The sequence below is a fragment of the Cnephaeus nilssonii genome, assembly GCF_951640355.1.
Source record: "Cnephaeus nilssonii genome assembly, chromosome: 11".
NCBI lineage: Eukaryota > Metazoa > Chordata > Mammalia > Chiroptera > Vespertilionidae > Cnephaeus > Cnephaeus nilssonii.
Window position 1 is genome coordinate 69,492,127 of NC_137082.1, and position 25,713 is coordinate 69,517,839.

The window sequence follows — 25,713 nt, forward strand, 5'->3', positions numbered from 1 at the left end:
TTGTTCTTATTACGGGGGGCACAGTGTGAACATTCTCCGGCTTCCCGCTTCCACTCCAACTCCCTTCACCTGGCACACTCCTTCAGGTGCTCAGACAAGCCTTCCCCGACCTGCAGGCCACGGGTGGTCCCCATTACAGCTCCTTAATTACACACTTGTGTTGTGTGATTACGTGATGAGCGTGGGTCTAGCCCGGGTAGAGAGCAAGCCCCACAAGGTTTGCGATGCTCACGGGCTCCCAGATTCCACTGGGCCTGGCACTCGGTAAGCACCCAGGCAGCAGAGCCGGGCCTGGAGGCTGGAGCCTGAGCCCACAGGTGGCTGCAACCCCAAGTCCCAGGGCCAGTGTTTGGGCGGGCCAAGGCGCTGAGGGGCCTTGTGTTTGTTCCCATTGCTGGGCCTGAATTCCAGGAAAAGCACAGCTGGGGACGGCGGGGCGGGGCGGGGCCTGGAGCGGGCCGGGGGCGGGGCCTGGGCGGGCTGGGGGCGGGCCGGGGGCGGGGCGGAGCCGGGCCCCGTTAAGAAGGGCGAGGCGGGCCGCGCTTACTGCGGGGCCCCCGGGGAAACGAACCGGCCTCCCGTTCAGCCCTCGACCGCGGGGATCCAGCGGAGGAAGCAGCGGCGCGGGGCGCGCTTGGCACCATGACCCAGACACCCGCCTTCGACAAGCCCAAAGTGAGCGCGGGCCGGGGCTCGGGGTCCGGGTTCTGGCTCCTTGCCTGGCTGGAGGGCTTAGGGGCTTCCACCGAGCGGGATCAGGGGGCCCCTGCGGGTGCTTTCTTCCCTCCGCTCAGGCCCTCGTCCGCCTCTAGGCTCCTGAGTGAGAGACAATGAGGAAGTGAGGGTCCTGAAGCTGGAGGCATCCCTGGCTGGCCTCCGAGTTCTGCTGCTGCCGCTGACTTGCCTCCTTTGGGTCTCAGTTTTACCATCTGTCAAATGGGCATTCTCTTGGGACCTCCTCCGTAACATGGGGCTTGGGGCGCGGTGTCTGCAGCCGGAGGTGGTGTTGGGAATGGTGCGCAGGGAGCGCTCCGTGAGTGTAAACAGCTTCGTGCTCTAACGCTGATGGTTTTGTCCACTCCAAGGAGTCCGTTTGTGGTTGTATCACGGGACGAACTGAGCCATGCCAGAGACGGGGGCAGGGGGTTTGCGTGGGCCTTAGGCTTTGGGCTCTGGTAAGATTCGAGAGCCACTGGCCCCAAAGGATAACTTTCTTGTCCCGCCTCCCCCACCAGCTGTGGTGTCTTGGGAATGGTGGGGTCAGGGGAGCCCAGGCCCACTTGGTGGGCTTCAGAGCACTGAGATTCATCGGGGAGGGGAGCGGCCCAGAAGTCCGCCCAGCGGAGTGAATCAGCAGCTAGCGGGATCTGAGACTGGGGTCAGGGGGAGGTGCGAGTTTCAGCCTGCTTCACTCGCCCATCTGAGAAACAGGTGTGTGTGATGATGGCAGATGTCACAGAAGTGGGGGTAAGAATCCTGTGTGTGTGCACCGAGGAAAGGGGAAGGAAGAGGGGACTCGGAGGAAGCAAGGCCTAGCGCCCCCACCCCCACTGCCCAGGCCCTCGCCACAGGGCAGATGCTCAGCTACATCCTTCCAGGTGTTCCAAGTTCTGGGGAAGCACTTCTGCCTCCCCCCCCCCCCCCCCCCCCCCCCGCATGCCTCCTTCACATCTTGTATGAATGCCCATGCTCCATCCTTAGTGGTTCTTCCTTTGAAGGCTGTTTTTTTTTGTTTTATTTTGCCTTAACTGTTCTTGGATTCCCTCTACCATTGGTCTGGGAACCACCTTGCCTGAAACGAATTCCAAGGCAGTAGGCAAACCCCCTTGATGGGGAGTGAAGTGGGAGTCATGGAGATAAATAAGAGGTAACGCTGCTATGGATCTTTGCTATATGCACCAATCTGCTCCTTGCAACACTTTGAACAGCCCCGTGTTGGAGCAACGATTGCCATTCCTAATTTTTGCCTCACCCAATCCTCTCCTCTGATTCAAGCTGGCAGGTCATTTCCCCTCACTGGGCCTCAGTTTCCACACCTGGGAAGTGGGCCCCACCTGCTTGTAGAGGTATCCAGAGGTCACCCACTGCGTAGGTGAGGTGGGGTACACGGTTATCCTCAGAGGAGGGGACGTGCCTGAGCGGGCAGGGGAAGCGGAAGGACCATGAGTCTCAGCCACTTCACCTGGGTGGGGCAGGTACTTAACTCCGAGTATTAGCAACTGGTGCTTCCATTGAGCTGATTTTTGCTGTGCCAGGCCCCTTTCTGCGCACGTTACCTGCACTAACTCATCTGATTCTGACTGTGACTCTGCGACGTAGCTGGTGTCACCCCGCTTTATAGATGGAGAGACAGGCACAAGGTTCACTGGGTTAGGACAAGCACCGTCGCCAAGCTAGGGGCTGGCCTCACAGGCCCGTGGCCCCGACGAGCTTTCCTGAGCTGCCTCTGCAGAAGCCCTTGGCGGGTGGAGGTGCCAGAGCCCCAGGTGCAGGCCTCTGGCTGCTCAGGCCTACCGCCAGGTGAGGCCAGGCCCCGGCCAGTTTAAGCAGCCAGAGCCGAGCCGTGCTTTCCAAACGTTAAAGTGTACTCAAATCACCTGGTTCTTGATAACATTCAGCCTGTTTATAGACGAAGAAGCAGAGGCACCGAGACGAACTAGGTGAGGCAAAGCACAGCCGCCGGGCTAGGGGGCTGGCGCCCAGGCCCGCCCTTGAAGGAGTCTAGGGTGGGGGCTGAGGTGCTCTCTCTGACACGCTCCCAGGTGACGCTGATTGGGCTGGTCCACGGACCGCACTTGAGGTAGCAAGACCCTGGCAGCTACCTTCCTGGGTGGGTTATGTCACTCCAACAAACGCTTCCTGAGCCGCTGTGGGCACTGGAGGAGGTGAGGAGGTGCAAAGGGGGATGGAGGGGGGGCCCTCATCTGTTTCCGCAGGGCAAGGCTGGGAAATGCCCAGGCACTCGAGAGTTCTTGGTCGGGGAGGGCAATGCGGATCACATGCTGGTGTTTTAATAATAATAACAGCTGCCATTTAAGTGTGGGTTCTGGTACCTTCCAAGACTTATCTCTCAGAATCCTCTGGACAACTTGACAAGGCAGATATTTTCTTTTTATTCTTTTTGCTGCTTAATGCGGATTTTATTTACGAGAATTCAGGGGAACAACACCCCAGGAGGAAAGGGGTGATGAGAAAGACTCCTCTCTGGGAGATACCGGCCACCCCCCGTGTGTAAATGATTGGGTCCCATGAACCCGTTGCGGTAAGAGGAAAGGAACATGTCTGTGAGCAAGAGGGCTGGACGGTATCCATCCACAGTGTCTCCCAAGGCTGCAAAACGGGTCACGTGTTCTGCAAGACACAGGGGAAAACACTTCACAGCGTCCCTTGCAAATAGTAGGAAGGAAAGGTACCACGTCAGGCCTAAGACTGCAAAATGCAGAAGACGAGGGCAAGCCCCTTGTTATGCCACCCAAAGGCAGAACCCGGGGTGAGCGCAGGTCACAACAGCACCGTGATGGTTACCATCACACCCAAGGGCTCGAACGTTCTCTGCAGCTGTTTCATTGGTCCCGTGAGGCAGGCTCCCAATGGATGCGGTGTTACCAGAGGTGTAAACCGGCAAAGGTCTAGTCCCTCCTCGGCAGCCAGAGCAGAAGAGTGCCCAGGAGGGAGCAGAGAATTCCTGTCACAAGACACGCAAGGGAGCTTTCTATTCTGGCATCCCAGCTTAAGGAAGGTTCCACCTCCCCAACCCCCACCCCCACCCCCCAACCCCGCCTCGGCCAGGCCGCCCTGGTCCTCAGTGTCGGGCCCGCTAAGCACCTTCTTCAGCTTGTCCATCGGGCCACCACCTCTTATGCTGCTCTGTCCACAGAGGCAGATGTTTCACCCCCGTTTATAGATGAGGAGGCGGAGGCCTGGAGAGATGAGGGGCTTGCCCAAGGCTACTCAATCTGAGAGCCGGGCGAGCAGCCACGTTGGAACAGCAGTCTCTAAACTGTTCCTTTCTGAGGAAGCGGAGAATTGGGGCTAAATCTCCTAGGCACTTTTTCTTTCTCTTATTTGAATGTTTACTCCGAATCTGGCGCTGTTCTGATTTGCATATTTGCTTGTACTGACTCATTTAATGCTCACAACAGCCCTCCTGCAGGAGGTCCTATTATTCTCATTTACATAGGAGGAAATTGAGGCTCAGAGGGGAAGGAACTTGCCAAAGTCACACAGCCAGAAAGGGGCGGGGGGGGGGGGCTACCTGAAACTGACGTGGGTGCTGATACCTGCTGTACTCACCTGCCACCCCCACTCTGTGGGGGAGGAGTTAGACTTAGGGTGACCTTGGACTTCAGATCGACTGGGGTGGGATCCCTGTCTTGAGACTTAGCAGCTGTAAGGGCTCAGGTGGACAGTTTCCCGAACCCCAGCTTCCTTCTCTAAAATGGGCTGACAACACCAAGGTCGTGGGGCTCTTGGGGGAAATTGACCTGCTGGTTGGAGCGTGTTCCTCCTGGGGCTGCCGTGGGGGCCGCTGTGGACTCGGGGAGCCTCCGTCTGCCGCGTCTCCGCCTTCTGCCGCAGAGCCCACCGCCGGCGCTGCTCTGGGCTTTGGGTGCCTTTCGGTTACCAGAGCCACCCGGTAAATAAAGGTGCCCCGGGAAGAGCCCGCCTGACCCTGGCTGCTTTTGGCAGTCGGGAGGGAGGGGAGCAGAGATTGGGTTTCACCGAAGTCTCTGTCTGACAGGAGGAAGCCAGGCGGAGGGAGGGGAAGTGCGGCGTCTGGTCACAGCAAGGCGGGGAGGCCAGCAGTCTCCTGATCCCGGAGCTGACCTCAGGTGGGCTCCACCTGGGAGGAGCCTGTCCCCTGCCCGTTGTCCCAGCGCGTGTCCCCACAGCAGGGGAGGGAGGGCAGGACCGTGGTCTGGCTTGAACAGGGGAGAAGAGTAGGCCAAAGCGAGGTTCGAGTCTCTATTTGCCCAGAGTGTTGGGGGCTGGCTTACCCCTACCCTTTAGGGTTCTGAGGCCCGAGGGCTGTGGAGTGAGAGGAAGTGGCCTTTGGGGCCCTTTGACCACAGAGGGAGACCAGTGAGGAGTTTAAACTTGGGCAGCCGCTGGGCCAGGCTCTGAGTGCTGTTTTCCCCCTTCTCCATTGTGGGAGTTGGAGTGAGTTGCTTCTGCGTGCCTGTTTGCCCATGTTAAAATGGGAATCACAGTTTTATCCACCTGCATAAAACCCCAAGTACAGGCCTGGCAGCAGGGCAGGGGCTGGGGGCGGGACATGGCAGTGCTAGCTGCTAATTGATCATCCATCATCCTCATCATATTAACCAGTTCAGATTGTGGCAGCGCTGACTCAGCGCTGATATGCAGGGTGAAGGGGTGGTTGTGACTTCCCGCTTTAAAGTCGGACAGCGTCCTGGCTGTGCACTCATTGATCTGTGACCTAAGGCAAATTCCTCATCTCTCCAAGCCTCACTTTCTCACCTATAAAGTGAGGGTGACTCTGCGGCACTCCAGGGCTGTGGCCCCACGGATGCCCGCCCCCCCCCCCCCCCCCCCCCCCCCCGCCAAAGGCACACCTTGCCTTCCATGAAACGCCCGGGAAAGCTCACAGCAGCAACGGAGTCTTTCAGGCTCCAAGTCAGTAGGAGGCACCGAGGGACTGCTCTGCCCCTTCCCCTCTGCACCTCAGAGCCTCAGGAGCCCAGCTGGGGCTGAGCTCAGAGGACATCCTGGAGGAGGTGTCCCTCAAACAGTGTCCGCCCCAGGGCTGCGCTGTCTCCTCGTCTCACCCCCAAAGTCAGCGGAGAGGCTCTGGCGGCACTGCCCCCCGGCACTGCCCAGCTCATTGCCAAGAGCAGGGCTAGGAGGGGGGGATGTCTGCCCAGCAGTGGGCGCCGGGCCTGGCCCAGGTTCTGACTGCAGTGCCAGATCCAGGGGTCTGGTCAGGCAATCCTGGCTACTCTGTCCCATCGAGATTCTCTGCCAGGCCAAGGGGTAGGCCGGCCCCTTCTCCGGCAGGGAGAGGACACACTCTGCTGGCCCAGGACAGGGAGATGGGAAAGCCACCTGGTCTCTCAGCACCTGCTGAGCACTGTGCTGTGCCGGGCACTGTCCTGGCTCCAAGGGTGCAGCATGAGGACACAGTCTCTGCTTCCCGGGAACCAATAGCGGGGGAATGAGACCTGGAAGGGAATTCTAAAATCGGTGGATGGGAAACAAAACAGTGATGTGTTTGGGGGCCTGGGAAACCCTGAGGGAAAGAACAGTGATTGGGGAAGGCCCAGGAGGGGACACCCCCCCCTCCCTTCGGCAGCGTCCAGCCCAGGAACCCAAGGCCTGGGTCCTCGTCCTGGCTCTGCTGCTGCCACCTGGGGGGAGCCTGGGCCAGTGAACGCACCGCCGCGCCTCGCGTTCTGGCTGGCATCTCCTGAGGGGACCCGGCATGTTCCCCAGGGTGCCGATAGTAAACATTTGTTGGTTACTGGGGATGCTTCCTGCTCGCATCTGGGAGGATTTCCTGCAGTTCTGCGTGTGAGTCAGCCTCGCGGAGAGCAGGTGCAGGGACGGGGCCTGAGATTCTTCCCCTGGAGGCCTGGCGCAGTGCCAGGGAGGTGGTGTGGCCCTGGAAGGACTTGGGTCCCAGCCCCGCTCTGCCACCATAGATCGATGTGGCCCTGAGCAGGTCACTGCATTTCTCCAAGTCGAGCTTGGCAAGTGCCGATGGGGCTCGTGTGCAGCTCTGCCGAGGGGCTAAGACGAAATGAGACCAAGGGTCTGCTCACAGGCGGCTGCTGTTACTACTGCTGCATTATTTATACCCGAGGCCAGGCCTGTGGGAGCTCAAGACTCAGACCTGGGTTCAAATCCTGATTCCATCACTGCCTGACGGTGTCCTTAGAGACTTCTTTGAGCCTCGGTTTCCCCATCTGTAAAACAGGAGTGAAGTCCCAACCTCCCTGGTTGTCAGGATGAAGGGAGATCATGCCTGTAGACGGTCCAGCACCCGGCAGGGAAGCCAGGAGCCCCTGCTGCTCCTTTCCCCTGAGCAGGCTCTGAGCCTGCACCCCACTGTTGTCTGGGTGGGTGCACTTCTCCATGGCTAGTGGCAGTTTTCCAGAACGTTCAGTGGGAGGCCTGGCTGAGCTTGGGCTGCTTGAGGAGGTGGCCTCTGCCTCCGCTGCTCCCACAGGAGGTGGCCCCTGTGGGCACGGTGAGCAGCTGGGCTCTGCCTGCTCTCTCCCAGGGCCACTCTCGCCTCCTGCTGCCTCTCTGCGACCTTCCCGCCACGCACCCAGTGCCGGTAGCTCGTGCTTCCTGAGCACCTACTGTGTGATGCTGTAGGAATTCTGGTCACTGCTCATCTCCCATCTGGATCCCGAGCCAGCTCTCTGTCTTCCGTTCGGCCTCCCGCCAACCTGCTCACCACGCAGCGGCAGAAAACGCTTTGAAAAGATCGTTCCCCTTTGGAAACATCCGTGGACCCCTTCATTGTTATCTGGGGGGTCCCCTGCCTTCCACCCCCTGACTTTCTCTGGCTTCATCTCTCACCACCAGCATTCTCTGCACTTGAACCAATTCATTCCCTGATTGCTTAGCACATGCAGTTCCCTCTGTCTGGAACAGCTTTCTGTCCTTCCTTCTCCCCCTCCCCCAACTAATTCCCCTCCCTATTCACCCCCATTCCGCACACACAAAGTGATCTTTTCTAAACACTTTGAGTTATCGCCCTCCCCCCACTGCACCCCCAACCCTTTCAACGCCCTCCCCCCACCCCCTTGAGTGTTTCTTTTCCTCAGGCATTTGGTTCATTTTCCCACCACTGTTGGTCCAATGAGTTCTGAAAGGTGTCTGCTCAGGCAGGATAGGCTCCGGTCTGCTGCAGCGACCAACATCCCCAGGGGTAAGGCGGCAGAGGTGTCCATTCTTTTTTTTTTTTTTAATTTATATGTTTTTATTGATTTCAGAGAGGACAGGAGAGGGAGAGAGAGAAACATCAATGATGAGAGAGAATCATTGATCAGCTGCCTCTTGCATGCCCCACCCTGGGGACTGAGCCTGCATCCTGGGCATGTGCCCTGACCAGAAATCAGACCTTGACCTCCTGGTTCATAGGTCAATGCTTAACCACTGAGCCACGCTGGCCGGGCCAGAGGTGTCCATTCTTGCTCACATGACATGCCCATCACAGTCTGCTCATCACAGTCATGCAGGGACGCAGGCAGATGGGCGGCTACCATCCTGGACGTGTCCATGCTGTGCGGGAGCGAAGAGGCATGTGGGGCTTGGGCACAAGTAGCCTCGCAGGCCCACCCGTCCACGAGGGGCAGCAGCACCGGGACATCCCCAGCTCCCCTGCTGCCGGGTAACTCGGAGGCGCTCTGGTTTTTGTCTTCTAACCTCTCCTACCTTTCAAACCTCGCACAACTCTTCTCTCAACTTCAGTCTCCATCATCGTTTAAACATGAAAAAGAAATACATGTCATTTCTGCCTGGAAAAGAAAGACAATTCTCTGTGTTTCAGTTCACGTCCATTCAAATTGTCTCCATTTCTTTAACCTCTGCTTCTGGCTCACCCTACTCCAGTGTGGATCCCGCGCCCTCGGGCCTCTGGGATGGCTGCTGGAGGGCAGTGCTTCTCGATCTTGGCCTCACGTTAAAAACAAACCCCTGTGCCCGGCCCAGCCCCAGGGCTGTGCTGGAATTGACTTGGTGGGCACAGGCACCTGTAACGTCCCAAAGCCCCCCAGTGCCCTGTGGGCCCGCAGGGTTGGGAGGCCCTCCTGGGCCTGGGCCCTGCATCCTCGGTCCCAGGACACGTCTCTGCTCCTCCTGGGGCCGGGCGGCCCGGCAGCCCCTCCAGTCCCAAACCCCTCCTCCCTCCTCCGCACCCCTACACCACGCTCTCCTCACGGCCCGCCCTTGTCAGGCTGTTCCCTCTGCCTGAAGTGTTGTTCCCATCTTCCTCCTCAGATCTCAGCCCGAGATCTGCTTTCTCCAGGAAGCCATTGCCGGCTGCCGGCCGGGCGAGGCTCTTCTTGTGTTGGCTTTCACGGGACTGTGCTTTTGCTCCCAAAGAGCTGCCGTGGCTCTGGATGGACCTCTATCGATGTGACGCCTCGTGTCCCTCTCCCTGGCAGGGCTGTAAGCGCCACAGGAGTGGGCATCCCTTCGGCTTCCCGCTCCACTCCCACACCCAGGGGGCCTCGAACACTGGGAATGAAGGCCTGAGGATTGTTTAGCATTTGCTCTGTGCGAAGCACACTGCATGCTTTAACGTGGTTAACCCTCCCCAAGCTGGAGGGAGGCCTGTACCTTCCCTGTTGGGCTGGTGGGGACCCCAGGGCACCCAGGGAGCAAGGAGAGGAGCTGGGATTCCAGCTCTAACCACAGGCTACCCTGCCTCTCTAGCTGGGTCCTCACCCCATGGGAAGCCTTAAGGATAAGAAAACGGAGGCTCAGAGAGGTGGGGTCCCTGTCCAGAGTCACACAGCTGGCCGGCAGGTCCCTGGACTGGAGGCATCAGTGTTCCCAATGCTGAGCATTCTGGGGGAACCCGGTAAGCATTTGGCTGAGCGGCACTGAGCCTCTTTAGTCCGGGAACCAGCAGCTCAGTGCGCCCCGAGTCTGGGTGTGGGTGCCGCCTGGCCCCGGGCCGGCTGGATGACCGCTGAGAGCTCTGACGATCGGACGTCCTGCTGAAAGGCGGGCCTGGCGGCTCTGAGCCGCCGGCCTCCCCTGGGCCTGGGCGGGGTTCCTCTGCAGCAGGCAGCTCGCGTGTGTGTTCCCAGATGCCCTCTCGCCTCCCCAGCCAAGGCAGCCACTTGCTTGTCCACGTCCCCAAGTTCCAGAAAAGGCCCCACCCTGGTGGAGACGGCAGGGAGGTTTCGGATGCCCGGGCGCAGGAACCGTTTCCTCCGGGGCTGGACCAGCAGATGCCAAAGGTGCTCTCCGCTGTCCTCGGCGCCGCGTGCCGCTCCCCGCAGCTCCCGAGACACCCAGAGGTGGGGCTGCTCCGGGGCCGGGCAGACCTCCCCCCCCCACACACGGTCGTTTTGGGCCCTTACATTGGTCTTGGCCCCTGAGGCAGCCACAGCCACTGAGGAAGGGGCAGAGCGGGGTCAGACCCGAGAGGCTGTGTCCCAGCCCCTGTCCTAGCTCCTGGCTTTGTGTGCAGAGCGTTGTTGTGGGGCCGCGCATGTAGGCCACCATCAGCCAGGTGGCCGAGTACCTAGTGTCGTTTCCAGAGTCCCAGGAAGACCCGGGCTGCTTTCATACGATCCCTGAGAAGCTGTGCTTGAGCCACACCTGCTCTGGAACACGGAGCCGGTGTTTTGAAATGCATCACGTGGTTCGCTAGTCCAGGAAGTCTGTCAGCCCTTTGTATGAACGCGCGATTTTGTTCAGTGAGTTGTCTGAGAGCAGGACTGCCCGTGTGGCTGGGCTCGGGGGCTCCTACGGGACCATGGCTGTCCTGATGTGTAGGGATTGGGCTCCGATTAGAATTCTGGTTCTGTTCACTGGCCGTGGTAAGCACACAGGCCTGGGTTGGGTTCCTGCTTCCAGCACTGGCTTGCTGTGTGGCGGTGGACAAGTTACTTAACCTCTCTGAACCTCAGTGTTCTCAGCATGAGAGAGAGAGGAACAGGCCCACCCACAGGCGAGGATTAATCACGATGCTGTGTGTGGACGTCAGTGCCTGTGTGTGTGGTGAGTGGTCATCGTGGTGAATGAGCACTGACTCTCTGAAGATGCTCCCACATTCATGGGGCGTGTTCTCTCTCTCTCCCCTTTGCCCCTTGCAGGTAGAACTGCATGTCCACCTGGATGGATCCATTAAGCCCGAAACGATCTTATACTACGGCAGGTAAGTCCGCCGATGCGAGGCCTTCCCCCCAGTCTGAGAGCATCCGGGGTTGCTGCTTCTTCCCGTCTCCCCGTGGGATCCGCCAGCCCCGGCCAGAAGGGCTCTGAGCTGGAGACCCGCAGCCCATGTCTCCTGCCTTCAGCGCCTTTGATTTTTGTCTTCCTATTTCCAGGTGAGCCAAGGGGAGCATGTGCCACCTTACACACGGACGGACACACACACACAACACACACACACACACATACACACGGACATGGGCACACACACGGACATGGGCACACACGGACATGGGCACACACACACACACACACGGACATGGGCACACACACACACACACACGGACATGGGCACACACACACGGACATGGGCGCACACACACACACACACACACACACACGTGGAAGCAGTTCCCAGGGCTGAGCCAGTCTCTGTTTTGCAGAGAACTGGAGGCAGGTGACACACCCACCGGGAGGAGGCTATCCCCATCTCACTGAGGGGAGAGCAGGTTCAGAGATGCAAAGGCAGTTGCCCAAGGCCACACAGCAAGTAAATGGTAGAGTCAAGAGTTTATGGGGTCAGCTGACCCCCAGGGCTTTCCCCACATCCCCATGGAAATAGCCTCCAGGGAGACGTGAAGCGGCTCCCTCTCTGGTCCCAACTCTCCGCATCTTCCAAGGGAGAACCACCTCCTGCCGCAGCTCTCCTGGATGCTGGCGGGCCGAAGGGTCCCCGTGCCCCCGCCCCCCGTGAGGGAGGTCTGCCCCCTCCCCACACCTCAAGGGCCCATGGTGGCCCCTCTGTTGGGTCCAGCACCTACGAGCACAGGGGCTTTGAAGGCCAGTGGGTCTGGATTCAAATCCAGACACAGTTTCCTCGCTGTGACCTTGGCCTCTGGGGTGAGGGTAAGAGGAGGCCTTCCTCAGAGCTGACTTGGGAGATGGGCGCCCCTCCCTGGGCAGACTGCGTTCTTCACAGTGCGACCAACTCGCCTTTTGTTGGAGCTGAAGGACCCCGCCTGCCCTCAGTGCTCCACGGAGGAGCTGCTGCTCCTGGAGTCAGCCTGACTCTCGGGGCATCGCCCCTACTCCCCGAGCCAGCTCTGCGAGAACACGCTCCTCGTCTGCCCCATGTCAGCGGTCCTGCTCTAGGGAGCGTTATTTAACTGTGTAAGTGTGTGCATTCACTGCCTGCCAACAACGTCCAGATTCCTCAGGACGCCTGGGAGGTGGTTATATTGTCCCTATGTTACGGATATAAAGGAAACTGAGTCATGAGAGCTGAAGAGACTTGTCTAGTAAGCACGGCTGTGGCCAGGGTCCGCCCCTGCCCGTACCCTGCCACCAGGGGTGTAGGTCAAATACAGCAGGGAACACACTTAGCTTGGGGCTCCAGCAAAGGCACTTAATGAGCTCAGTGTCATTAATCACAACCAATGGCTCTGCTAATGGGGTCAAGCGCTCGGCTTATCTCTGCCTGTCCTTTGACTCGAGTGCCAGCCCTTGCCACGGGCCCGGCGAGGCAGGCCGTTGGGGCGGGTTATCGGAGGCCAAGATGGGATCTAATCGGGGTGCTCATTGAGGGGTCAGAGAGCACCCAGTATCGCAGCCAGGAGGCGAGACGCCAGGGCGGGTGGAGGGAAGGAGCCGCCGGTGCTGGGTGACTGGTTGGACTTTCCATCTCCCTTGTCGCCTGGTGTCTCGGCGCAGTCTTGGCCCTGGAGAGGGGTGGGGTGCCAGGTGGAGTTTGATCTTGAGGTCAGCAGGCGGGGGAGCAGGGAGTCGGGCAGACTCTGGCAGGGGCAGCCCTGGAGGACTCCCTGGTGGGGGTAGGCCAGGCTGAGAAGAGGAAGAGATGGAGGAGGAGGGGAGTGTCTGGCCTGTGACCTACCCCCGGGGCAAAGCCCGTGGCCCCTTTTCTGCCTCTGACCGAGGCCTCCATTGATTTTGTTTTCACCCATTTCTTCTTCCTGTGAGTCCATCTCCTGACTCTTTCTCAGGCTCCTGCGAGACCCCATCCCCTCATTCTCTAAGGCCCAGTCCCAATCTGGCTGTCCTCGCTTGTCACCACCCTGTTCTGAGCCGCTGCCCGTCCCTCACGCAGACTATCGCAAAGGCCTCAGGACGGGTCTCCAGGGGTCCACTCTGGCCTCACCCCTCTATCCTCCTCACAGCACTGCAGTCAGGACAATTGTCTTACAACCGGGTCTGATCAGCTCGCTCTCCTGCTCAAACCCTCTCACGGTCCCTCCCACCTTGCTCGGGGTCAAGCCAGTCTGCGGATGGCCCTACGGTGCCCGAAGCCAGCTCTGACCTACTCTGCTCCCTGGTTATTCCATAGCCGATGTTTCTCACACGAACCAGACCTAGTGAACACTGCGAGGGTGGGTAACGGGCCCAAGGCCACACAGCCTTTACAACAGAGCTGGGTGCAAACCCCGGCCACCTGGCTTCAGAGCCTGCTGTGATACCCAGGACACAGAAAGAGCCTCGTGTGTGCGTCTCTGTACCTGCAAACAAATACGCTCTGAGTCTTACTGACCAGGACATGGAGGTCCTCAGAGGGCACAGCTCCTACCTGGGTTGGGGTGGCACATACAGGGGGGCCTGGGCTTGGAACCCAAAGCCTGGGTCCATCCTCCACGCTGGGCCGGGCTCCGTGGCCAGGCCCCAGGGAGGTGGGAAGAAGACAAGGGAGATGGAGTTGGGGGAAGGCCCTGCCTCTGGCTTGGTGGTTAGATGGAGGAGCCATACTTGGAAATGTGGAGCCCAGAGTGGGAAGAGAAGGGGGTGGTCAGACACATGAGTCTGTCTCGGTCCGTTCACTGCCCGGCAGGCTGTCAGGTGGTGTGGAGAGGAGTTGGAAACTGGGGACCTCTGGGTCCTGGATTGAAATCCATGAAAGATCTGGAAGGGAATGGTCAGGAGGCAGCACCCCAACAGGAAGCGGCGGGGCCCAAGGCAAATGTGGCCCCTGCATCCGCCAACATGGGAGCCAGAGCGTTAGCGCCACCTCCCCTGCCTGCAGCCCACCGGCTCCCAGAGAGAGTCACAGCATTAACACCTGGTGCGGGCGGCCTGAGGCCTGGGGGCGGCCCGCGAGGGTGACTTGGGGGCAGGCTGGCCCGCAGGGGAGAGGCTCAGTGGGCACCGAGCCCGGCGTCGGGCAGGGATGCGGCCAGTGAGGAGACGCGCTGGGCTGGCCGGCGGGCTGGTAGCGGACCAGGGTGATGCCCACTGGACACTCGGAGGGGCTGGAGCCACCCGGAGGGGAGGAGGGCATATTTAGGGGCTTAAGAAACAGGTATTTAGGTAGGAAAACATTTTAATATTTGAATAACAGAAGCCATGAAAGGAAGTAAGCACTGTCCACTCAAACTTCCATTTCTTTGGCAATTTCGTCCTCCTCTCATCTTGCTTTACGGGTAACTGGGTGCCTGAACCTCCTGATTCAATCATCTAATTTTCTTTACCGTTTGCTTTTTTTAAATTTTTTTTTATCACCTTGTCTTTTGTTCTCGCTGGAGAATTTTCTCACCTTTATTTTCCATCCCTTTCGTTTCCTCCCAATGGCTGCCGCCACATTCTTTTAAATGTCCAGCAGCTCTTTCTTACTCTCGAAATGTCCCCTTTTAAAAAGCGACGTTCCTGTTCCAACGATGCTCCTCCTTTCGTCTCCTTGAGGATTTGCATTTTAGGTTCAGGTTTCTTTTGTTTTCTGCATTTTTAGTTTCCTCAGAGCTCCTTTTGTCTCTTGTTGTGTCCCTCGTGGTAGAAGTGTTTCTTGAGTGTCTGGTGTCTCTTTTATCTTAAAAAGTGGGAAAACTGCCGCCCAGGGTGACCCGTGAGTGGGGCAGAGCCAGGATGAGCACAGGGGTGGGGCATGCAGAAGGTGGGGGCCAGCCCAGCCGAGCCCGCTGCCCTGGCTGGGGAGGCGGAGATGCTGCCGAGAGGAGGAGGCTCCAGGCGGAGGGCTGTTCTCAGCAAGGCCTTACTGGGGGTGGCCGTGTCCCCGCGTGGGGGCGGTGGGCCGGGAGAGGAAGGCCTCTGAGGTCGACAGCCAGCCCTCCGGCCCTCTCCCAGCACACTGGGCCCGCAAGCCTCTCTGATAAGTTGGTCTGCCAGAGAGCAGAGGAGGGAGGGCCAGTGCTTGCCCTGGCCCCTGCCCCTGCCCTGTAGTTATTGCCCCTGATAACCCCTGAGCTGGCGTAGGGCCAGTTGGCTGTACCCACTCTTGGGCTGAGGCAAAGTTGTGGGCTTGCTGCCCTGGCACCTTCCCTGTCCCCAGGCACTTGTCCATGCACACAAACAAACAGACTTTAACCCCAGGTGCCCCCGCCCCTTGAAATCTGCTGGCTGATCATGGCCTTGGGGACAGGAGGTGCTGGAAGGACTCTGATCCTGGATTTGTATGTGCTGGGCCTCAGTTTTCTCATCTGTCCAATGGGTGGAGTTGGATGGAGAGGATCTCAGGTTTCCAGCTGTGGCCCCTGGGGAGTTGGTCAGGTCCTCCCCAGGGGCAGTCCGTCACCCTCATGTTTTGTCCCCAGGAAGAGAGGGGTCACCCTCCCTGCTAACACAGCTGAGGATCTGAAGAACATCATTGGCATGGACAAGCCACTCACCCTCCCGGGCTTCCTGGCCAAGTTCGACTACTACATGCCTGCCATCGCGTGAGTCCCCTACCCTCGGGCCCTCGTCAGAGTCCATCCTGTGCCCAGGATGGGCTGCCAGCCCCAGGCCTACACCTCAGCGCATGGGGTGGAGACCCCAGCTCTGCTGTTCACCATTGTGTATACTTGCTTGACTCTCTCCATGCCTTTGGGCCTTGATTTTCCTCTCTGGAAAGTGGGTGTGCTGGACTGAAATTCAACTTCTATGGCGAAGTGACCCAATGTGGGGTTAGGAACACAGGTCCTCGTCTCTGTCTCATGACGTGATGTTGGCACATTCCCCCTGGTCCTCAGGCCCCATTCACACAGTGGCCTTGTGATCCCGTCTGCCTCCCGGGCTGGAGTTTGGCCGGACACGGTGCTGTCCTCACACTCCCCCCGCACTGTGGAGACAGCCGCCACCTTCGCTGACAGGCACTGGTGCTTTTATGTCACGTGGCATTCCTTCCATTTTTTCACAGCAGACTCTCTCGTAGATGAACATCATATTTGCACAGCTCACAGAACTGTACTTCCTATAGTCGTCCGCTAGGTAAACTTACTCCTTTCCAGAGGAGGGAATGACGGCTCAGGGAAGTGAAGGGGCTTGCCCAGGACCCCACAGCTGGCAGGGGATAAAGCCGAGTCTTGCCTCGGTGCCACCTCGAGCTTCCTGGCAAGAGGCAGAGCTTCCCAGGCAGGTGAGAATCAGCTTTGGCAGTTGGTGCTGCAGGAGCTCGGGACAGGGAGAGACAAGGGAGCAGGGGGCAGTCAGGAAGGGCTGCCTGGAGGAGGAAGTATGGACCCGGCCTTGGGATAGGAGGGTGTGGTCTTGTCCAGAGGGCTGGGCTTGAGGAAAGGCTTGGAGGGTGGTCCAGGCACTGGCTGTTGGAGGAGCGGTGAAGGTGTGTGAGGCAGAGCAGAGGCATTGGCTGGGTGAGTGGCAAAGCAGGTACGAGCAGTCCTTGGGAAGGGCGATGTGTGGCAAGGTGGCCGACTTCTGGCTGGAAGCCTTTGGGCTCAGCCTGGAAGGCACTGAGTGTCCCAATCCTCGCCTCCAGTAAGCAGACACATACCACCTCCCTGGAGGCACCTGCCGCCACACCAGAACGTATGAGCAGGCCTAGGACCTCTCCTGGCCACGTGACAGAGCGGCCCAGCTCCCTGAAGGCCCAGCCCACCCAGGCTGCTAGGCAGCACCTCCTGTAGAGCTGCCCGGCTATTTGGGGCCATGGCCCTGGAGACTCTGACTTTTCACCCCCTTGCAGCACGCACAGGGGCCCGACGGAAGCCCTCCGCGCCTGCCACTCGCCGCTTGGCTCCCCCTCTCCAGCCACATTGGCCTCCTGTGGCACCTCAGGCAGCACTCACCCACGGACCTCAGGTCCTCTGCCACGGCTGTTCCCTCTGCCTGGAACACTGTTCCTTAGAGGCCCCAGCACTCACTTCCTCGCCTTCACGTCTCTGCTCACGTCACTCTCTCAGTGAGGCCTTCCCTGATCACACCACTGAAAACTGCAGTCCCTCCCCCTCACATTCCATGCCCCTGGCCCTGCTTTATGTGTACCCATAAAACTTTCACCGTCTGACCTGGGATGCATTTTATATTTTACTTCTTTCCTTCCCAGTCCCTCTTGCTAGGCTGTGGGCTCTATGAGGGCAGGGATTTTGTCTGCCTGGTTTGCTGTATCCCCTGCCCTCAGGGCAGTGTGGAAGGAGCCCCCAGCCATGGGGAGATAAGGACCCTCCCGGGAGGCCAGCTCCCTCCCCAGGGCTGGCCCCGCCCCTCCCAGGGCTGGCCCCGCCCCCAGGGACTTCCCCCAGCAGCTGCCCATCCTCATCTGGGCTCTCCAAAGCACAGGTCCTTCCATGACCCTCCCTGGGAGCGGCCCATTTCCCAGGGCACCTCTCAGTCTGCTTTCTAGTAACCCATCCCGTTCATGCTTCCTGGTGGGAACTCCCAGCTAAGGCAGGTCCCGTCATCTGGTCACACTCACAGTTTGGGCTTTGCTTCTGGAGCCCACAGTCAGAAATAACAGCTAAAACACTGAGCATGTCTGTTCTCTTCCAAGCACTGACTCAGGTGAGTTTTGAGGTTTAACTGATTTGTCCTCACAATAACCCTTCGATGGATATGTCAGAGGCGACTAACTGGGGTCACGCAGCAGGTAAGTGTGGGAACCAGGGTTCAAGTCTGAGTCCCAGGTATCTTCCCCACCCCAGAGTTCCCTCCAGATTTGTCCATCTATGTCCTTTTCTCTCTTTTTTAAAATATATTTTTATTGATTTCAGAGAGGAGAGGGAGAGCTAGAAACATCAATGATGAAAGGGAATCACTGATTGGCTGCCTCCTGCACACCCCACACTGGGGACTGAGCCCACAACCTAGGCATGTGCCCTGCCCGGGAATCAAACCATGACCTCCTGGTTCATAGATTGACACTCAACCCCGAGCCACGCCAGCCGGGCTATAGGATCTCTTTGTGTTTTTTTTGGCTATTGGCTCCTTAGCAGGTATCTGGTTGGCAAACCCTTCCTCCTGTTCCGTACTTCTCTCTTCCCTGCTGAGTCTCCTCTGCTGTGCAGCCTTCAGGGTGATGCAATCCCACTTGTCTATTTTTGCTCTTGTGGCCCATGTATGTCCTTCTCTCTTATTTCTCTTCCCTGCTGGCCTACATCCATCACTCAGCAAACAGCGAGGGGCCACATGTCCTAGGTTCTGGCCTCGGCTGAGGGAGCATATCAGTGTCAAGACAGATGGAGGAGTCCTTGTGCCATGGCGACTGCATTCTGCAGGGGAGATGGAAACTGGCTAATAAGCCAGTGAAGTTCAGGGGAAGGGGCGGAGAACGCCAGTGGGGCCTTTTTAAGATAAGGTGGTCGGGGAGGCCTCTCCGAGGAGGTGAGACTGGAGCTGGGGCCTGAGTGGAGCGGGGGAGCGAGCACAGGACGATCTGGTGAAAGACCATGGAGGCTGGGGAGCTGCAGACACAAAGGCCCAGATGTGGGAACAAGCTCGACTGTCCCTTTGACAGAAAGAGCTGGGGAGGCTGAAGGGGGGGAGGGGTTATACAGGCAGGGATTTCATTCCACACGATGGGAGCCCTCAGGGTGCAGAGCGGAGGAGCGACATGCTCTGATTTGTAGACGGCTCTGTCTGCTGTGAGGAAAGGCACAGGGAAGTGTGGAGACCAGTTAGACGCCGGGTGAGACCCAGGGCGAAGGGGACGAGAACTGGCAGGTTGGAAGCAGAGCTGACAGGACTGGCCGTGCTTCTCGGATCTTCTCCAGCGGAGGCCCAGAGCTTGGCACTGGAGGAGAAGGATCGGGGCCAGAAGTGGGTTTGATCTGCCAAGGGTTGGGCCAGTCTTGTTCCTGGAGCTCTGAGAGGACATCGGAGAGGGCTGTCCCAAGTGCTCCCTTCCCTTCCCAGGGGCTGCCGGGAGGCCATCAAAAGGGTCGCCTATGAGTTCGTTGAGATGAAGGCCAAGGAGGGCGTGGTGTACGTGGAGGTGCGTTACAGCCCACACCTGCTGGCCAACGACAAAGTGGAGCCGATCCCCTGGAACCAGGAAAAGTGAGTGGCCGCGCAGAGGGGCTGCGCCAAGGCTGGGGCAGGGCGGCCCAGCCTGGGCCCGAGGGACAGACTGCTGGGAGGCCCTGACCCAACAAGACTTTGATCTTGCCCCCCCGATCTGGTCTTCGGCCTTGGAAAGATGGGCTTACCTCTGTCCTGAGAGAGAGGGTTCCCATCCCTCTCCTGGGCTTATGCATTAACTTTGGGAGAAAGCGTTTGGTATTTTGTCACCCCTAAGCCTAGACACAGGCCTGCAGTCACTACTTACCCAGTGACTTCCAGGGTCCTGCTCTGACCCCGTAACTGAAGTGAGTCTGGCCCATTCCTGCCCCTTGCCTGGACCTCCAGGGATCTAGCAGTGCAATCACCCAACCACTCTGCCCCTTCTAGCCATGACTCTGACACAAGTGAACAAGTGGGACTCACACGCAGTGAGCTCAGCAGTGCTCCCCACCTGGGGGCAGGGCTGTGAGTGTCTGAGCCACCCCCCCCCCCCCCCACACACACACATTCTCTAGGTCTGGAAGTGTCGGCAGTTCCAAGGAAGCCGGAGGGGGTGTGCTAGGGCTTGGGCCGGCTCCCTCAGCGTTTTCTCAGAGGCAGTGGGCTGGTGAGGAGAGGGGGCTTCTCCTGGAAGAGTCCTCTTCCCTCCCCCCTTCCCCCGCCATCTTCCCTCTCCCTCCCCTCTCCCTTCCTCCCTCCCCGGCTCTGACCCAGTCCCAGGGCTGTCCGGCAGACCTTCCTTTGTCCCAGGCCCATCCCTACTCCTCTCTCCACACAGAGGGGACATCACCCCAGACGAGGTGGTGTCCCTAGTGAACCAGGGCCTGCAGGAGGGAGAGCGAGACTTCAAGGTGAAGGTGCGGTCCATCCTCTGCTGCATGCGCCACGAGCCCAGTGAGTGTGACCTCGGCCCTGCCCTGGCTGCACATCTGACCAGCCCCAACCTCCCGGCCGGTGCTGGGGCTGCGCCCCCGCGCACCCGGCAGCTGATGGGCTCGGGGATACCGGTGCTGGGGCTGCGCCCCCGCCACCCGGTATCCCCGAGCCCATCAGCTGCACCGCAGGGCTTCCTGAAGTCGTCGGAGTCCTGGGCAGGCTCAGGGCTTCTAGCAGCACATTTCTCCCTGGGGAGACCAGGCACACAGCCACCTGACCTGCAGGTGGCTCAAAACCAAAGGAGCCCGAACAACAGAAAACAAGCTAAGCCAGGCTCTGACCAGCCCACGGTTTGCCCTTGAGACCCTGTGGGCCAGGCCTCTTGTGGTTCAGGCCACAGGTCCTATGAGTAGGTCGGACCTCTGGGACCCGAGGGGTCTCCCTTGTGACTGACACTGATCAAGCCTCCAGGGAACTTCCAAGGTGCAGAGCCCCACTGTCTGACCGTGGGGAAGTCCCATCACCTCCCTGACCTCAGGTACACACTGTCCACTGTGAGGAGTAGTGAGGACCACAGCGACGGTAGTGCCAGCCTGCCGGCCACCTGCACATAGCGACTTACCTGTATTTTCTCCAGTCCTCGCAGCAGCCTGTGAGACTACCGTTGTTTATCCCATTTGACAGATGAGGAAACTGAGACAGAGAGGGGAAGCCTCTTGCTCTTCAATCAGGAAGGCAAAAAGCTCTGATTTGAACCCAGGGCCATTTGGTTCCAAAGCCTGTGATTTTCCACTCATTTTAAAACACTCAGTGATGAGTTTGCCGGTTAAGAGTCCACAGTTCCTTAGCATTATGGTTAGTAATGCCAGCGAGTCATTGTTAGATTTAAATGTTAAACTGTGTGGGCCTCGCTCTCCTCTCCTGGGGATGAGCCCACCTTGAGGGCTGCTGTGGGGACAACTGAGAGAACGGCCATGGGCGTGTACTGAGCCCAGGCCCTGCCCTGTGCTCCACACAGCACCTCGGCACAGCCTTGCCGAGACCCTGTGCAGCCGCCGGTGGTGTCTGAGAGGAAGCTGAGGCACGGGGTGGAGCCGTTTGCTGAGGCCGTGTGGTTAGGCTGTGGCAGTCAGGACTTGAAGACGGACCCTGGGCCCTCTGTCATGTGCTGGCCTCGGGTGGAGGGTGAGTGGGATGGGGCAGCAAGCAGGCGTTCGGGAAGGACCGTTCCCCGGCGGCGGCTGCTGACAGAGGCCCGTGGGCATCCCGCCCACAGACTGGTCCCCCGAGGTGGTGGAGCTGTGTAAGAAGTACCAGCAGCAGACCGTGGTGGGCATCGACCTGGCTGGGGATGAGACCATCGAAGGGAGCAGCCTCTTCCCTGGACACCTGAAGGCCTACGAGGTGGGTCCGGGGATGGAGCGGGGGGCTGGCCCTGGAGGCTCTGGGAGAACGCAGCTTGGCTCTGCCCACGGCAGGGAGACGTCACCCGGACTGCAGTGTGAGGTCTCCTGGGTTCCCAAGATCTCAGTTGGGCCTGGGGGCTCTAGGGGTGTGAATTTGGCATAAAGACAAGACCCCACTTGCTGTTGGAAGTCTTTCTGCCTGTGACTTGCTGTGACCTTAAGCGAGATGGTCTCTTCACTGGGCCTGTCTGGGCAGACGGCTCAGCCTTCTGTGGAAGGAGTGAGGTGCAGGGCTGTGAGTGGGGCTCCGGACAATCACTGCCCGGGTTCAGAGCTGTTTGACCTTGGTCATGTTCCTTACTTTCCTGAGCCTGCGGGGGGCATCCCTGGGCCCACCCTGAGGCCCCCACAACCTGGCTCTTGTCCTTCCAGGAGGCTGTGAAGAGCGGCATTCACCGCACGGTCCACGCCGGGGAGGCTGGCTCTGCAGAGATGGTGAAAGAGGTGAGGCGGCCAGCGGCCGGTGGGCTGCGGGCCCTCTCCCTACGCCCGCCTCCCCTCACTGGACTCCCATCTGCTTCCCTGCAGGCTGTGGACAGGCTCAAGACGGAGAGGGTGGGACATGGCTACCACACCGTGGAGGATGAGGCCCTGTACAAAAGGCTGCTAGAGAAGAACATGCACTTTGAGGTGGGAAGCTAGGAGGGGCCTGGGAGCCGAGGGAGACTGGGCACTCAAGCTGCCAGGTGGTGGAAGACTGGGACCGACGGCTCATGGGAGTCGGCAACAGGGAGGCCAGTGTGACCATGGCCGGATAGGTGGCTCCAGGCCCGGGCGTGGGGGGCAGGCCGAGCGCCCTGGGATGTCTATGCCAGCCGCACGCCTGCTTGCTCTTCCAGGTCTGCCCCTGGTCCAGCTACCTCACAGGCTCCTGGAAGCCGGACACGGAGCACGCAGTTGTTCGGTGAGGCTCGCTCCCCTGGGGCCGGTTCTGTCTTGTACCAGGAGAGCCCAGGGTGGCAGGAAACGCAGGGACTGGGCACCGGCTGTGCTGGGTCTCCTGATACAAAATCTGTCAGAATCCTTGGGAAGCAGGGTTACCATCCTTGTCTTACAAGCGAGGACTCCAAAGCTCGGATGTGCTGTAATCTGACGACATTGCAGAGCTGGGGCCCTGCAGCCCATTGAGCTATACCAGGATGTCCTGCTGCCCAAGAGAAACTGGCACTCCAGACCCTGCCTCCGAGGGGTCAGGAGGATGAGTGCCTCCTGCGCACGTGGGCTCTCTGGGCTCCTCTGGGCATTCCCACAAGCACCATCCGGAAGCTTTTCCCTGGAGGCCTGTCCCACCCTACACTGCTTCCGCCCCGCAGTCCAACGCACAGCCGTGGCCCGTCTTCAGGCTGTCCTTTGACTAAGCCCTGGGGGTGGCATCAGGCCTCGGGAGGGCAAAGCCACCTGCCCCTGACCCAGGATGAGGACGGCAAGAACTCGGGGTGATCACGGTCAGGCCAGCACTGGTCTGTCTGCCAAGCTTATGCGGAGGGAAGGAGCTCGGGCTCCGATGTTGATTACAAGGGGGTGCTGAGCTCAGCTTTGGAAAGAGGAGTGTGCAGTACCGTGGCTTATCCGGGAGGTTCTTGGAGGCTCCTGGGCACACAGCCTGTGGGCTGTGGAAAAATTCAAGAGCCACCTACCCAGACATGGGGGTTGGAGGGAGAAGTGATGGCCTACGGAGATGGGGAGGAAGAGGGCCTAAGAGAGGACCCAGGAGGAAGTGACAGTTATGGGGCAGGCAGGAGGAAAGCCAAGGTGTGGTGTCTGAGGATGCGAGGGAAAGGGTTCCATGAACAGTCAACAGTGTAGAATTCTGCACAAGTCGCATGCAGTAAGAGCTGGAAGGTCCACTGGACTTACTAAGACCATGGGCAGGGACCGTGCCATGAAGTTTCTTGAGAAGCAGAGCCCAGCGGGATTGAGGATGGTTAGGGTTAGGCTAGGACTAGGGTACCGACAACTCTCCCAGAATGTTGGCTGTGAAGGGGACGGCTAGAGAGGGTGGTAGCTGGAGGGGGGTGCTGTGTGTCTCCCCAAGCCACCATTCTAGCAGCCCCCTTTTCTGCCGTTGCCTGGCTCTGGCTTGATCAGATGGCTTGTCTTGAGTTCCTAGTTTTGTGGCCTTGCACAAGCCCAAGTTCTCTGAATTAGTTTCTTCCTCTGCCTGAGGAGATCTCCCAGGTGTGTTTAGAGATGATGTGAGGCTCAAGGAGGGTGTCGGGGTCGATATGCAGTGACTGCTCACAAGAGTAAAGGGAGGCTCTTCCCCACACCTAGATTCAAGAAGGACCAGGCTAACTACTCGCTAAACACGGATGACCCGCTCATCTTCAAGTCTACCCTGGACACTGATTACCAGATGACCAAAGAGAAGATGGGCTTTACCGAAGAGGAGTTTAAGAGACTGGTGAGTGGGTGTGGGCCCTGTTGGCCTTGACTCTGGGCTCCGGGACTATGAGGCCTGCAGGGCCTGGAACCTCTGAGGATGAGGTGTGGGTTTACCTTAATAGGCCAAGCCAAGCCAGACCTAGAGTTAGATGCCTTCCACAGAGAGACGTACTGGCCTGGGACCAGGTGTTTCATCCTTGGCTTGCCCTCAAAGACTGATGAAAGCCAACACCCTCTCCCCAAAGAAGTGTGGTCAGCTATAAAATTCTGCACTTTCAAGCCGTTCATAGACCCCAGGGTTGAGCTCTTGATTTTTAGAGGTTACTTTCCCAAGCCTGTCTCTGCAGGACTATCTCTCTGGCCCCCTACATCTCACCCTGCCTCTCAAAGTTTCTCCAACTGCGTTCTCACATCACTGTATCATGGAGTGCCACTTAAAAATTTTTTAAATATATTTTTATTGATTTTAAAGAGGAAAGGAGAGGGAGAGAAACATCAATGATATAAGAGAATCATTAATTGGTTGCCTCCTACATGCCCCACACTGGGGACTGAGCCCACAACCTAGGCATGTGCCCTGACCAGGAATTGAACCATGACTTCTTGGTTCATAGGTTAATGCTCAACCACCGAGCCACACTGGCTGGGCTGGAGTGCCACTTTGAGATCACAGAACCGCACGGTCTCTGCTCTGGCAGTTATTCACCTTACCTGGACAAGTCCCTTCCTCTCCGAGCTTAATCAGCTGCCCACGTTCAGTGAAGGGAGTGGACTATCACTAGATGGCCACAGGATCCCTTCCACATTCTCTGGTTCCATGTTGTCTGCCATTCTGGCCCTTCCAGAATATCAATGCGGCAAAGTCCAGTTTCCTCCCGGAAGATGAAAAGAGGGAGCTACTGGATCTGCTCTATAAAGCCTACGGGATGCCACCTTCGGCCTCTGCAGGTATGTTCCCGTCTGCGCTTCTGGGCCACTGACTGCCTGGCTCATTTAGCTTTCTGTGGGACCCCGGCGAGACGTCCTCTCTTGGGTAGCACCAAGGACTTGCAATGGCGCCTGGGCACAGGCCCTGGCTGGGGCAGCTTTCACCACACTGGCCTATTTTCTGTGTAATGCTGTCTTGAGGCTGGTCTGAGGGGGAGACTTTCTGAAGTTCTTAGCTGTTCTGCTCCTTCCTGCATGGCCTTGGCAAGGCATTCTCGGGCTCTAAGTCTCTGCAGGGGAAGCCTGTGGCTCTAATGTTCTGTGATTTTATGCCCTGGAGACTGGGATTTGCCTAATCTTCTGCTTCTCTGACCCGGCCAGCAGAGCAGCAACCGTGAAGGCATCGCGGCCGCCGCTCCGAGCCGCACCCTGTGGATGGAGACTTCATAGCTCTGGGGGGTCGAGTGGCACCCACCTTTCCTCCTCTGGGAAGACCATGCTTTCCACAGTCAGCACTGATGCTATGAAGCCTGTGTGCCCCTGCTGACCCACACAGCGTGGCATGGTCAAGCCCCTCCTCTGGTTATGAAACCCTCCTCCTCTGGTGATTAATGCGGAAAAGCTGGTGCTCAATAAAGAAGCCAACGGCTGGTGTCGTGATGCGTGGTCTTGGGCAGGACGACTGGGTGGGGAGAGAGAAAGGAGCGTCTAGGGCAGCCTGCCCAGTGGCGGCTGTGACTGGGAGGCCGGAGCTCCCATGCTGGGGGGAGGGCCCACGCCTGCCCTCCCTCCCGACGCAGCCAGGCTTCTCTCGAGGAGTTGTCTGCTCACAGGCTCCCTGAACTCTCAGCCCCTCCCGTTCTCGGTTTTAAGGGAAAACCTTCCTTTTGGGTTCCTGAAGCTGGACGGGTGAGAGAGGGTGAGAGGTATTTTCTTTCTGTGGGAGCTGGGGCAGCAATGGATCATA

General features: G+C 58.9%; 1 protein-coding gene and 1 pseudogene across 5 annotated transcripts; one reads left to right on the forward strand and one right to left on the reverse strand.

The window, feature by feature from the left end:
* The first annotated feature begins 513 nt into the window (after nucleotides 1-513).
* On the forward strand, nucleotides 514-25,636 carry ADA (adenosine deaminase). Of its 4 annotated transcripts, none has more exons than XM_079783865.1 (12): nucleotides 514-675; nucleotides 10,803-10,864; nucleotides 15,411-15,533; nucleotides 18,946-19,089; nucleotides 19,871-19,986; nucleotides 21,245-21,372; nucleotides 21,807-21,878; nucleotides 21,963-22,064; nucleotides 22,274-22,338; nucleotides 23,709-23,838; nucleotides 24,665-24,767; nucleotides 25,128-25,636. In XM_079783865.1, the coding sequence occupies exons 1-12, from the start codon at nucleotides 643-645 to the stop codon at nucleotides 25,142-25,144; spliced, it is 1,095 nt and encodes a 364-aa protein (XP_079639991.1). In that variant the 5' UTR covers nucleotides 514-642; the 3' UTR covers nucleotides 25,145-25,636. The 4 variants fall into 4 exon arrangements, with proteins under 4 accessions (XP_079639991.1, XP_079639992.1, XP_079639990.1 ...); XM_079783866.1 differs by having other exon boundaries at nucleotides 25,131-25,636; XM_079783864.1 differs by having other exon boundaries at nucleotides 24,665-25,636.
* Nucleotides 756-3,843, reverse strand: LOC307107414 (vesicle transport protein SFT2B-like; annotated as a pseudogene). The gene is made up of 2 exons: nucleotides 3,216-3,843; nucleotides 756-816 (listed from the first exon to the last, which is right to left on the reverse strand). The product of its transcript is annotated as a vesicle transport protein SFT2B-like (transcript).
* Nucleotides 25,637-25,713: the final 77 nt, after the last annotated feature.